This window comes from Nelumbo nucifera, chromosome 1 (assembly GCF_055504915.1).
Source record: "Nelumbo nucifera cultivar China Antique chromosome 1, China Antique-T2T, whole genome shotgun sequence".
NCBI classification, from domain to species: domain Eukaryota; kingdom Viridiplantae; phylum Streptophyta; class Magnoliopsida; order Proteales; family Nelumbonaceae; genus Nelumbo; species Nelumbo nucifera.
This window is the reverse complement of record NC_142649.1, coordinates 119,820,769-119,835,493: the sequence shown is the minus strand read 5'-3', so window position 1 is coordinate 119,835,493 and position 14,725 is coordinate 119,820,769. Positions and strand designations below refer to the sequence as shown.

Genomic DNA, 14,725 nt, shown 5'->3' with positions numbered 1-14,725 from the left:
GCCTTTCTGAGTTCTGAAAACCCTAATTTTTCTCTTCATTAGTCTTCTTCTCAACTTTGAAACTTAGGCTGCATTTGGCATTTTTTATTTTAAGGACTTAACTCCTTTTTACAATTAAAATACCCCAATAAAACTGCAAAAAAGAGATACATCCTTAAAATAAGGAATGCCAAATACTACCTAATTAACACCGGTACCTTACAGATTAAAAGGGAACATGATGACGTCACTTGCATATCAACAATGACTCTCTTGGTCATGGATAGATGAATTGCCCTTTTTTTTATACTTACTTTGTCCTTTATTGACTTTTCTCAAATACATACCAGTATTTATATTTATATTTTTTTTTTTCACCCAATTATTACCGAGAAGATTTCCACGTAAAAATTCAAATATCTCTGGTCCAAATTCCATTGAGGTCATCAGGACCCGATGATGTTGAGTGTCGAGGAAAGAGGGTGCAATTTCATGTGAGGGCGCCCAACACCATTAAAGTCATCAGGTTCCTCCAAATTTTAACTAATTAAGCTCCATTTAGTATTGGAAATTTGGAATACCCCAGCTGGTCAATTGAGGCAACTGCACATCCTGTTCTGTTCTCGATTCAAAACAAAGAAGGAAAATGGGATTTTGAGTAGTTAAATAAAATAACACATCGGAAGTGCTTTTGCCTTTTGGGAATCGTATATAGAAAACAACGCTTATCAGAATTAAAGGATAGCTTAAAAAGATTGAAGACAGCATGAAATTTCCATCCTATTTAACCATCACCAAAATAAGAAAATAAACTTTTTAGCTATTAGACTGCATGCCCTAGTTGTTGGAATTGCCTGTTTTTAGTATATATCCGTGGGTGAGTTCAACTAGAAAAGTTTCAATTAAGATGGCTAACACAATGATCCTTTCTTACAGAGAATTAATTATTTACTAATTCAAAAGCAATCATTATAGATGATAGACATCAAAGTAGGGGCACGATGGAGTCGAGCCAAACTTTTACATGGCTTAGGTCGGTTCAATTAAAATACTCTTATAGGCTTGAATTTGAGTTCGAGTTCTTGGTTAAAGATTGGTTCAATCAAATTTATATTCAATGAACTCTTATTTGGTTCAAAAGCTTGAAAATGAATATACTTTTATATTAATATTTTATAATATATTATAATCTTATATCATATATAAAACATAAAAATATATTTTTATATATTATAAATGCAACTCAAATCGAATCTAATCAAATTCATCAAACTCCAATTATTTGGTTAGAGCTCGATTCAATTAGAGTTTTACATAAAAAGGTTTTATAAATTTATTAGACAAGAAAAATGTATAAAGAAATTTCTTTTAAAAATAAATAATGGTGCTGCATCCTTGGTTCATTTTATTTTTTGGCCAAGTTAGACTTCGAATTTTCCTTATCTTGAAGGTATTCCACACTGCTTCATTGAGTATAGATGTGTATCAAACCTACACGCATTTATACGATCAATAAATTCGCATTAATATGGACCAATGTGCATTAATCTCTGTGATATTGTGCAAACTTGGCCACGGCCGATTCGTCTTGTTCTGGTCTGATGAATTGTGTAGAGTTCCCTAAGGCCTACGTAACTTTAGAGAGAGAAAGAGTGGCCTTTTGCCATCTTTTTCTCATTTCTTAATCAAATAACTCTTTCTTCTTTTTTTTTTCCTTTTTAAAGGCTTATATTTGGTGCAACACACAAGATCATAATAGTCTGTTATTTGTCAAGTTATTATATATGCCCGATATGTTGATTGTAACATAGTATTTTATTTAAGCAATTAAAGTATGTGCTTTGTGCTTTTTATGTTTTTATAGGGTATTTACATTCATTTGAAAAATATTAGAGGTTATATTTGATTCTTTGAGCATTTATTGAAAACAACCGCCACATCAGCACCACATAAGCGTTGGGGTTTATTATGCATGATCACAATGTTTATCAAATAAACACTAAAAATTATAAATATTTGGAATTATGTGCATGAGGCATTGGAGAAACATCAGATTTTTGTTTTCCCCAATGTCCCAACATTTCTTGAAATGGAATGTTTATGTGACATACTTCATGGAGTATTAGGTGGAAAGTAAGAAACATTTAAAGTTATGTCCAACCAAACAACAAAAGCAAGAAATGTTTAAGTAAAAAAATCATTTGAAGTAGAGTTTTTCAAATAAACCTTTAAAACAATAAACACCACATCTATAAACACCCATAGAACCAAACACCTATAAAATATGTGTTTGGAACCACGGGTGTTTATTTGCTAAATGTTTGTACTTGATTTGTTTGTAAAACCGAGAAAAATAATAATGAACCTGTTTATTGACACTTATGCGCCATTAAGCACCATATCAGCAAAACGGTGAATAAATGCCTACCTGTTGCAGGAAGTGCTAAAATGAAGCTTCCCCCAACGATAGGTGCACACATAAATCAAGGCTTGCTTTTGCAATTCTCTATGCGTATGGATCCGCATAATGGAAAAATGCTGAAGTGGCACCTATGTGGCAGCGTTTATTTAATAAACGCCTACGATTCCAAACACCACCAAAATTAGTATTGATAATGTATTTTTATTAGATTGTTTTGAGTTACCCTAGTGTGTATATATATATATATATGTGTGTGTGTGTCTTAAGATATTTACCTTTAGCATGATGATACTTGATGAGGTCATAAATTAGGCTAGGGTTGGATTGCCATGTGGACCATTGAGAGAGCAATACATGGCCAAGCTGGAGACTACTATGTACTCAAAGCTTGGATATATCGAGGAGCAATGACATTGTTGGATTTTAATTTCATAAGAGATTAAATCCAATGAGTTTGATTGGTCAATTACATGAGAAATTGCACCTACACACTTGATTGAAAAATTAGCTTTTCTCTTATAAAAACTATTTTTGAATTTGTCCCAGATTAGAAAATTATAAGCTTTGTTTTCAGTTTTTTAATAGAAGCTGATTTACACTCCTTAGAAATAGTAGAGGAGAGTGGGGGTTTGATATCGCGCAACGCGCGTGCACGCGTGTGTGCGCGTGTGTGCGGCACAATGAGGCGCTTTAGAGGCGCACTTTGCTTGCACTTTTGGTGCGATGCTGACCGTTGATCACCGTTGATGAGATCAACGGTCATGATTCGATCGGGTGTGATCAAGAGGCACAATTCCAAGTTAACAGTCATTAACTGTTAACTACTTTTAAACAGTCACAATGTTTGAAATTGTGACTATTTAAGGAGCATGAATCAGACTTCAAAAACACAACTTTGAAATCCACTTTATCTCTTTCTCTCAGTCCGGTTTGCTACAGTTTCACAGAAGGTTTCTTTGGAGATTCTTCAACTTTGCTGGTTGCAGATTCTCACCCAAGGCTCTATTGTATCCTGGAAACGGATTTGCCTGTAACCCAACAGCAAACTCGGTGAAACTGAGTGGGGGAAAATAACGTTCTAAAGACAATATCTTCAGACACGCCTCAGAGCTTCTCCTCCAAAATTACGGTGACCCCATTTTTCAATAGACATGATATGCTTTTATATGACCTATGAGCTAATGTTGGTGCGGGCTGCAAGACCCAAACAATCTAGGGACATGTAACCGCCAAGGTCGATGCCAACATTTTTGAGCTTCTCATCCCACTCTTGGGAGATCGGCTTCAGGCAGTGCAAGACCTGTTCGAACATCCTTGTATTGGAGATTTCTTCATACTTTTGTGCTTTATTTCATGGGGAGATATTCCCAATGCAAGGCTATATATAAAGGCTGTTGAACGGGTCTTGCACTGAGTGAATCCGGTTTCCACTCTTGGTGGAATGTACAGCGCATATCCCTATGGGCTCGGATGGTGACTATCTCAAAAGCTGACACGTGTCTCAAGACAATGAGGAGCACAATGGCACTCCCTGGAACCTATATATGTAAGGGCACACTGCCCAAGGTCGGATTTCCTGCACTCAAAATTGAGGCCTGATTCTTTTGTATACAGATAGTTGGATCGGCACAGATTGTCCAACTCATCAAAATAACTTATCTATTGCTTGTCCACCTCAGCCCAGACAGCATCAATACCCTTTGCCATGCAGAAATGCCTTTGAACTTTGTCCTTGACATAACTAACCCATCAGTTCATGTGATTCTTGTAATTAAGCCTTACAAGGTTGTTCTTTTCTGATTTTCCCCAATGAATCAGATAGGATCAAAATCAACAATGCTGCAGGCATCTTCAATAGTCTAAAATGTTCAGGTATATATACCTTCTTCCTGCAGAATGGACAACCTAGGAATTGTTCAATCCACTTACACAGGTTCACCTCATCCGTGCATGCAATTGCCACAAGAGTCAGACTTCCTCCACTACAACACTATAACACAAATTGTATATGTTGTCTCCACTAAAACTAGATGTGTAGCAGATTAAAACAGCTATGTTCGTTTAGTCAGAATCTGGATCACTTGGATGTTTTATATCGCCACTACCGTACGGACATATAAACTTGTTTCACACACAAAGTTTCATGTTCATGTATTTCACAACGATTGTAGCACTCTTTCCATCTCTTCTTACAACTTTAGTTCTTGAGGTAATGTCAGATATTAATCATGCTTTCGCGAATGAAAAATGTTCTGCATTACATTGATCCCTCTACTAAGTAGTAGTAATTAAAGAAATGCAGTTCAGTAATTGGTTGATAAAATCCTAATTCTCCATTTACAAAAGAGGGTGCAGATTGATTATAGTTATAATTAAGCAGATTCAGAAAAGAGGGTTCAGTTTGATTATATAGTTATAATTAAGCAGAGTTTCATATTTCCCGGCCCACAAAAAGGTTCAATGGTTAAATGCTAAGTTGATTATGAAGAGGTCGATGGCGGACCCAGATTCCAGAATGGAAGTATGGAACGAAGTGGAAGTGGTGCCAGCTCTTGGATTATGAGTTCTTATCGGGCTAGACGTCGGACCTGCGACAAATTAAACAGTAAACAATGTTGAAATGTTCCTTTTCCTTGTCATTAAGCAGGTCATGAATCCCAATGAGAAAACGCCACCTGCGCACTTTAGCAGCAAGCATAGATAGAACGGGTGAACGAGCCACTGAAGTCTGAAGCAAGCAAGTATTAATTTGCCTATTCCAATACTTGTACTTAATTTGTTGTCTTTCTGGTGCATTACGCACTCTGAAACCAGATAACGGACCATACTTACTACATGGTACGACTCGAGCTTCCCTTTTTATTTTAACGGGAGATCAAGTGACTGCTTGCTTAAAATTGGCAGGCAGACACTAACATCTCCCTCAACAATGGAAGGTGGGATTCCCATTCTCAACTGTCTCTTGCAGCAAACACTAAGAAGCCTGTGTTCATGTTCAGATTCTTCCAATTCTTCTACTTATTCAAAGTGGGTGTACGCTGTCTTCTGGAGGATCTTGCCTCGGAATTACCCTCCACCAAAGTAAGGGATGAAATGATTAAATTGATTACAATTGAAAAGCATTTATCGAACTCTGTACTTGTTCTCTGATCACACTTTTTTGTCCCGCAGATGGGATTATGGAGAAGGTGCTCTCGACCGTTCCAAAGGAAACAAAAGGAATTGGTACCGTGTCACACCAGAATTGAAGAATCCAGAGGTGCCCATCTTCATCGTATTGTATTTTGAATTCTTTTAGTGGGTTCTGGTTTCAGGATTCTTGTATGGGAAGATGGGTTCTGCGATTTCCATGAATGCGAACGAGCGGGAAGCGGATACGTGAAGGGGAGGTTCGGAGCTGATATCTTCTTTAAGATGTCTCACGAGGTCTACAGCTTTGGAGAAGGGTGACCATTCTGATTTTATCATTCTCTCTACTTTATTTTCAGAGATAAATAATAAAGAGAAGGAAGCGTAGGAAGTGGTAGTTAGAAAATTACTGTCCTCTTTATCTTTTATTCGATTCTTTATTCTTTCTCCTCTTTTTCAGATTAGTAGGGAAAGTTGCAGCAGACAACAGTCACAAATGGGTATTTAGGGAAAACCCACCTGAAAACGATCCCAACTGGAGTGGATCAATCGAACCTGTAAGCCTGAAAAAGTGAAAAAAAGAAAATCCTACTTGATTATTAACATAAACAAATGAAAGCACACTCTGTTTACTGATACAGATTTTCGGCTTTCTTTCTCACTTCCTATCTTCATATGAACAGCAGCCTAAGCAATGGAAGTTGCAGTTCAATTCAGGCATTCAGGTAGGCAGATATATAATACCAGAAATTAGAAGAAAAATAAAACAGGAATACTCTTTACTCTTAATTCAAGCTGAACATTTGAAATAATTACTTCTATTTCCAGACCATAGCAGTAATCTCTGTCAGGGAAGGCATCATTCAACTGGGTTCACTAGATAAGGTCTCTCTCTCTCTCTCTCCTCTCTCTGTATATATGTTGCACGTAAAAGCAATTCCTCTAATAATGGGTGGTCATCTTTGTTCAGATTGTCGAAGATCTCAACATGGTGATCAGTGTACAGAGGAAATTTAGCTATCTCCAGAGCATACCCGGCTTCTTCACGATACAGAGACCGTGCCCAGCCATCCAACATCCAAACACCTTAAAACACAATAGCCATACGCTGGGCGTCCATGAAACCGGTTTTATCGTCGATGACACGAGGAACCTATCAGGCGAGAAAAGATGCTATGGCGACAACAGCTTCGAAGAAATTCCCATAAAATCCGTCAATTTGGGGTGGAACAGCCCACAGATGGGTACTGCAGGAGGACCCTTTTGCCCAATCCCACCTCTCTTACCATCCATGTCTTGGAGTCTAGGAGCTCTCTTATCTAGACTACCCTCTGTGCTTCCCCCCCATACCACCGTCCAAGCTCCTGCTAAAGCATTGCATAACAACAGCAGCAGCAGCAGTACAAGTCATCAAAGAATAAAGACCAATGGAGATGGTGGTGACTTGGCTCATCAAGCTGAAGAACAAAAACCCAAATTACTAAACCCAAAATCAAGCTTAGAAGATGAGATGCGGTCAGAGACTCATGGTTCGGGAGTCAGAGACAGAGAGAAGTTGCTTTAAACTCAATTAATTAATCACGTCGAAGGTTCATTAAATAGATAACTCACAAGTCACAAGTGGATAATTATGTTTTATTGCTGCTGTTCAAACTTCAAACTTCGAAATTAGTAGGTTATTAATCATAGTCATGGATTCATTATCATGAGAACATGTTTTCTCTCTTTCCAATTTCAAGCTAACACGTTTTTTTTTCCTTGATCTTTAATAATTCAAATTGTAGCAATCTGGTGGACACTGCAGTAGGAGAGAGAGAGAGATTGGGCAAATAGAATGAATGGTCCATCCACGCTACAGTACCAATAATTCATGTTTGTTGTATGCGCAAGCGAACTGGGTTTCTACCAAATATGAATAAATTATGGGTAAGCATTTTAATCTTGGTTTGTCGGGTAGAAAGGAGGACCATTTGATTCCATTCACAGCGGCATGGTGTAATGTGATGTGATTGTGATGTAACCTGTAAATAGGTGGTGACTTGGCTCATCGTATTCTCTTTAATAAGGTGACGATCAACTTTATGTTTCTTCATCTAGCTGGGAGATGAGTTAGAACAAAAAAAAAATCTGCATCAACTTGCATATTAGTACCCTCTATTTTGTGCTTAATCTCATTTTGCTCCTCGAAACTTTAAAACGTGTGAAGATACAAAATGTTCTTAATATTTTTTATAATCCATCCAAATGTCCTCCTCCGGAAAAGAAATTCGAACCAATCCCAAATTCGTTATTAATCTGTTCTAATGAAAATACTTAATTAACTATCATCTATAAAGCATGCATGGTTGGATTTATTTATTTACTTTTTTACAAGATCAAATCATCATAATTGAGACCCACCTTTCAATCAAAACCCACCAAAGCAATCAAATAATGTGTTAAATCCTCCATTTGATTCCATCATTTCAAGCCCAGGTAGCTTGGCTTAATTTCTTATGGCCATCAATAATTATGCTAAATTGATTGTAAGAAGCGAAAGTGTACTGTTTACCTAATTCACGTTCATGGATTTGACCTACAAATTTGATGCACTCACGCTGGAAATGGAATGACAGTCATGGCCTCTTGTTGCAGTGCGTTAGTGTTAGTGCATGAGTCATTATTTCTGCGTCATTATATTAGACAAGGTGTTCATTCACTGAACCCAGTGAGTCCCTATTTGCTAGTAGTAATGATAATCTTGTCTGCTAGTTTTAAGCAGAGGAAAGCAGCCGTTCAGGCTGGAGACTACAGATAATCTCTGTTCAACTCCTCCCACTCTCACGCCTAGGTTTAATCGCTGCGAGCATTACCATTTTCATGCAAAATTCGATACCCAAAACTTACATCTTTGTTTGAAGAATAAGATAATAAACAGTGTTTTATTTCAAAGGATAATGTGAATATTTTTAAAAATTTTAAATCATACGTGATGTCTTCTGGATATTTTTAAAAATTTTAAATCATACATGATGTCACCTGATACACATAACTGATGGTCGGTTAAGATACTGATAAGTTTTGAAAGTTTAGATATTGGATTGATATATTTTGAAGTTGAAGGAGCAAAGTGAGACTAGGCCCAAAATACAGGATATTAATCTACAATTTTCCCAATTTTCAACTGCCCCATCCTCAGAATTTTGTATGATTTTTTTTCGACCACCAAACTGGTAAACTAGAAATAAACAGTTCAGATCACCACACCAGGCTGATATGTTAATGTACGGTAAGAAGCAAGAGATGTAATCTTAATAAACATTATTCCATCTTCTATGAGTTCACATTTGTTGCTACTATAGTTGCAATCCTTTCTATTCTACTAATTTTCTATATACTGTATTTCTCTTATATGATAAACAGTTGATAATATGAAAATATTTACATTTATAATCCTATAAAAAAGTTAAAAGAAATAATGAGTTGGGGTTACCCACATTTCATCTCCAATGCAACCTCCCCTGTCACTCTCACAGATCTCTCCCCGCTGCCCGACTATCTTGAAGGTGTCGCCTATTTTGGGGTTTAATTAGGGGTATAAGTTCGGAGGGTTTGGACGGGTTTTAGATCAATCCAGGCCTAATCCTAAAAAGTGAGTTCAGCTTCAGTCAGGGCAAATCTCATTCGGGCAGCTTTTACTGCCTTGCATTGAGAATATCTTCATACTTGTATACTTTATTCCATGAGGAGATATTCACAATACAAGGTTGTAAAAGGCTGTTAGAATGGTGTGGGCACAGATTTTCCCTAATAGAAGCCGATCTCCTAAAAAGTGGGTTTAAAGTCCAAGCTCGGTCCAATTTTGTGGTCAAGTTTGGGCCTGTAATAAAATTTGATGCATTCAGGTTAGGTTTGGGCCTGAGCCGGGTAGGTTGGTCAATCAATCCACACTAAAAATTGAAATACATGTACGCATGTATGTATGTAATTTGGTTGGACTTTAACTAGATTCAACTAGTTAAGGACTAGGCCTGAGCCCAACTCGAAGAATTAAAATCTAAACGTTTGGGCCCAGACCCAGTCTGAGGATCAAAAACCCAAGCCCAACCTATATAAAATTGTGGGCTGGATGGTGCAGATTCAAGTTCGGCCCGCCCAAGTTGCACCGGGAGGTTTAACTTAGAGGTTTTTGGGGCTTTGGGGAAGGTTTTCCGAGTTGTGTAATGCACTCCTTTCTAGTTTCTTAGGAATGACTAATGAGGCATGCTCCAATAAAATGGAAAAATTGCAACATGTATATAAGCAAAATGTAAAGAAGCTACCAACTGATGGTGACTAAGTTGGTAGCTTCTATTTCACAAAAAAAAAAAAAAAATGTTGGTTGCTTCTATGGGTCTTTGTGGCAGAGATATGGAAATCCCATTTCAAATCTGCTATTCACAATTTGTTCCCACATCCCTACCATAGAGTACCACTACTTTATGTTGATAACATCTCCCATGAATGACAAGGGAGACATTCCCAATGGCAAGCTCAATTGAATTATGAGTGACATATAGAAGCAGCTTGTGGGTAGCAGATCCAAGCCCTGAAAATCCTGCAGCAAGCCACCAGGTTGTGGGGTTATGGGGACGGGTCCTCCGTTGTGTAGCCTCGTAAAAAAATGTAAAGAAGGTAATGAGCTTAGTAACTTAAATGGACTGGCTGGGGACTAGTGCCACACTTAATAGAAACTACCTTTCATTTCATCTATGAATCTCACCGCTCTGTAGTATTAACTGAATCCAGCATTATCTATTATCAGACCCTTACTGCCCTTGGGACCATGACTGGTAAGCCATGTTTGGCTTATCTCTTAAATGGACCTCAAGTGGAAGACAAATAGACAATAGACCCTACAAGGCTACAAGTCATGTTCTATATAGACACAGTATATATCAAACTAGGGGACCAATAGGTTCAAATTGGTGGACTTAGGCAATTCTCATTACTGTGGTATGGTGCCCCACTCTAGGGTGGTTGAAACCAGTGTTTAAAGAACTAGGCTGGAGGTGAAACCGTTTTCCCTTCAGGGTCACGGGTAATTAGTTCAACCATCCAAGTCGAACCAATTAATCCTTGACATGTCATCATAAAAATATATAATATATATGTGATATGCATAATTATATAATATATAATTATATATATACATAATTATATAATATATATAATAATATAAATATGTGATATGCATAATTATGTATACATAGTAATATAAATATATATATATATATATGTACATGTTCATCACCATAACTACAATAACACAAAAGGTATTAAACCAATTCTACAGACACACCCACAACAAGTTCATGGCTCGATGTGGGCTTGCGATGAGCTTTATTCAATAAATTTGGGGTCATGTCTTAGTGGGGTGGGCATTCAAGAAGAGACAAGAATTTGGGATTATTCATCTTTTATCAATGTTTGGATGGTTGATAAAGAGAATGAGATGACACTTGAAGAGCATATCCATCTTCTCAAATGCCACTTAACGGGCTGGTTAACGGATGGGTTAACGGCTTATAATAGATTGACACATTTTGAAAGTTCAAGTACTGAATTGTAGCATTTTAAAGATCAGGGACCAAAATGGTACTAGACCCAAAGTACAAGGTACTAATAGACTTTAGATGACAAACTTCTAGAATCAATACAATATTAGTACGAGCAATAATGGGGACCAAGTCATTTCCAATTAAACAACCCATGAATTCAAGAAATAATATCATTACAAATAACATGCTAGAATTTTTGAAAAAATAGAGCAAACATACCATCAAGACCTAGTGATTTGAGAGATCCCAATTGCACGACAACTTCTTCAATTTCTTCCTTACTAGGTAACCAACAAAAGTCTTTGTTGTCCGAAGCAAATGTCTGCAGTTGAATCATTGAAAGAAGCTTTGTTGCGACTGGAATGCTAATAGAACTAAACAAATTTTTAAAATGATCGACAATAGGGCTGCAAGTTCGGCCGGGTTAGGTCAGGTTGAGGCCAAATCTAAGTTCTAAAGCTCCAACCCTAATCCTAACCCAACCCAACCGTTATTCCGACCTATCCAACCCTAACCCTAACTAAATTCCTCCAACCCTAACCCAACCCTTGGGTTGGGCTCAGCCCACCCAACCTTCTTTCCATCCTTTAAAATCTCGTAGAACTTCTTAATCTCAGATCTTAACTTAACTTTCACTATAATATATATATATATATATATATTAATCATATGTTTTATTAGTATTTGTCTGTTGATGTTTTTATTGGTTCATTAAGTACAAAATTTAGAAAAAAAAAAGTGTTTGAAATGACTATAGTTTATTATGAGTTATGATTTATAATAGATCTTTTATGGGTAGGAAGCTATGGGTGGAAAACAACAGAGATGAGATAAAGAATAAAATATTCAAAAAACATAAAATATGTTATTAAGGTTTTAGTATTTCCAATTAAGACTAAGTAAAGTGATTATCTTAAAAGAAATAAATGATAGTATGTGGTGGGGGCTATACAACTATCATGCATATAAAACAAATCAATGTATGATATATCATATATATAACATATATTTATATATGTTATGTATTATTGAGTCGGGTTCAGATTGGGAGGGTCAACCCTAACCCAATTTGAAGTAAAGTCGGGTTCATAAATTTCAACCCTGACCCTAACCTAAGCATCAACTCGACCCAACCCAACCCGACTTTTTCAAGTTGGGTTAGGTTGGGTCCGGGCCAACCCGACCCAAGTTGCAGCCTTAATCAACAAGCATCTCCTTTATAATTTCTTATCACAACACCAAGTACCATCTACATTCCATAAACTAAGGGTGTCAACGGTATTCGAAAATCCGATTTTGAATTCGAGATTCGACATAATCAAATCGAATTCAGATAATTTGAATATCTAATCAGTCAAATTCAGATATCCTATTCATACCGAATAGTTAATCGAATTCGAATTCAGATATGACCTAATTCGATTCAATAAATATCCGAATTCGACCAATTATTTAATTTTTATGTATAATATTTAAATATTTAAATGTCTTATATAATTTATATATTGATATACTTTATATAAATAAAATATATATTTTATATATTTATTAATTACGTAAAATAATTAATTAGTCGAATTCGAATCGAATCGAATATTCAAATATTTAATCAAATTCAAATTCAAATATTAATTTTTAATATCCATCGAATATCGAATTTTCTAATGGGATTCAAGTTCAGATATTACTTCATCCAATTAGAGTTAAATCCGTTTACACCCCTACCATAAACTATCAATAGTAATTTGTCATCTATGCTGAACCGTAGAGAGATAGAAGTATCTGCTATTTCTATCACATTCTCTTAACCACAATTTTCAAGAGCGCTACTTCCAAAATAACTTTTCTCTTGTCTGAAGCTCCTCCAAATTTAAAGTCAATGGTTCCGTTTCCATCGGATATCGACCAAAAAACCGGTTACCAAAATGGTTCCGTTTTCGGGTTGTATAAAGCACACACTCGAATGGCATAACACATGATACTGCTTAATGGACCTCACACATTCAATTTTTTGCCTGTAATTTTTGTTGTCAGAACGGGTCATCCGTTCAAACTGAATGATCGAACCGTCAATACAAAAACTGATGGCCAAAATGGTTTCGTAAATTTTTGCTTGTAATTTTTGTTATTAGAACGGGCCGTCCATTCGACCTAAATGGTCAAACTATTGATCCAAAAACCGGGTGGCAAATAAGATATATGAGACTATCTTTTATATATATATATATATATAATATATAAGATTCCTTCCAGCATATCCCAAAGAATCCTTCTCCTACAGCATCTCGGGTCACCATGCACACCTATAAACAGTCATTCCACCTATAATTTTTCACAGGTTAGAATCTATCTTTTTTCTTGGTTTCACTCTTCTAGCTAGGGCTAAAGTAACTGCGGAATAAGGTATTTTAGCTTGACAATGCTCATCTGTCATTTTGGCCATGGACCCATGGTTTGTCCTATTGCTAGTAGGGATGTCATTGGATTGGATATGTGTCCAATTCAACCCGGTCAGTTTAATATGAATTCATTATAAATGGATCGGGTCAAATCCAATCCGATGAATACTTTGAACCATTTTGGTTCAATCCAATGTCTGGACCGTTCAGTCTATTGAAATTTTGATTTTAAATTAGGACGGGTCCAACCCAAACTTGGTCGATTGACACCTATATTCTTATCTTCGGTCAATTGAGTCAATGATCAGATATTGGCTAAATCCCATCCAATCCAATATAAATCCATTACAATCCAATCCAATCCAATAAATACTTTGGGCCATTAAGTTTGGATTAATCCAATTCAATATGTTTTCTTGGTCCATCTTACCCTTTCAAGTTGATTTCGATTTGGATGGATCCAACCCAAATCCGATCCATTGACACAGAAGGAAGATGTTTGAAAATGAAAAGCCTACTCAATATGGAAGGAAGAATAAAACCCATTTTTCACTCTTCTAATCCTCTTCATGTGAAGTGAAATTACGGCTATTTATTGAAATACAATTAATGATTAAAGAGAGTATTTGATAAGGTGGCATCCCCTTGTTTTTCCAACAGAAAGAAGAGTACTGTATCGGGTAAGAGGTTATGTCTGAAGTTACACAACTACCTTGTGGATGGAGCAAAAACCTTGAAGTAAACTGGGTCTGATTGATATATATTTTCATCTCCCTTTTTTGCTAATAGATCTCCTTACCTTATTTAAAAGAAGCTAAGAAATGGACTATGGTTTTATTCTGAAGTTGAGATAGAGTTAATGAACAAATTCAGTCTGTAAAAGAAATTCTTTCTTCCATAATCATATGTAGGGTCAAAACAAAGCGATTCAAACAAGGACTGGACTTATAAAACAATCCCTAATCCTAGTGATTGCATAAGCCATGGTGTCGACTTAACAGTAGGGCTGTCAATTGGACTGGATTTGGTTCAATCCAATTCAGTCCAACATTGGTCCATTTACAAATGGACTGGACCAAATCCGGTCCAACCCCCATACAAATCAGATCCAATCCAGTCAAATTGAAATGCAAATGGACCGGATTGGATCCAATCCAGTCCAAACCAAATGAAACTTTTTACATGAAACCCGGAGTCTCGGATGTTGTTTAAAAATC

General features: G+C 36.4%; 1 protein-coding gene across 1 annotated transcript; it reads left to right on the top strand.

The window, feature by feature from the left end:
* The first annotated feature begins 5,191 nt into the window (after positions 1-5,191).
* LOC104588121 (uncharacterized) lies at positions 5,192-7,242 on the top strand. The gene is made up of 8 exons (XM_088894080.1): positions 5,192-5,239; positions 5,401-5,482; positions 5,573-5,626; positions 5,716-5,847; positions 5,991-6,087; positions 6,172-6,255; positions 6,359-6,415; positions 6,501-7,242. The coding sequence occupies exons 4-8, from the start codon at positions 5,816-5,818 to the stop codon at positions 7,092-7,094; spliced, it is 864 nt and encodes a 287-aa protein (XP_088750206.1). The 5' UTR covers positions 5,192-5,239; positions 5,401-5,482; positions 5,573-5,626; positions 5,716-5,815; the 3' UTR covers positions 7,095-7,242.
* Positions 7,243-14,725: the final 7,483 nt, after the last annotated feature.

Coding starts and splice junctions, on each gene's coding strand:
- LOC104588121 (XM_088894080.1), top strand. CDS start 5,816: ATGTCTCACGAGGTCTACAGCTTTGGAGAAGG. Junction 6,088..6,171: donor GGAGTGGATCAATCGAACCT/GTAAGCCTGAAA, acceptor TTACTGATACAG/ATTTTCGGCTTTCTTTCTCA. Junction 6,256..6,358: donor AGTTCAATTCAGGCATTCAG/GTAGGCAGATAT, acceptor TTCTATTTCCAG/ACCATAGCAGTAATCTCTGT.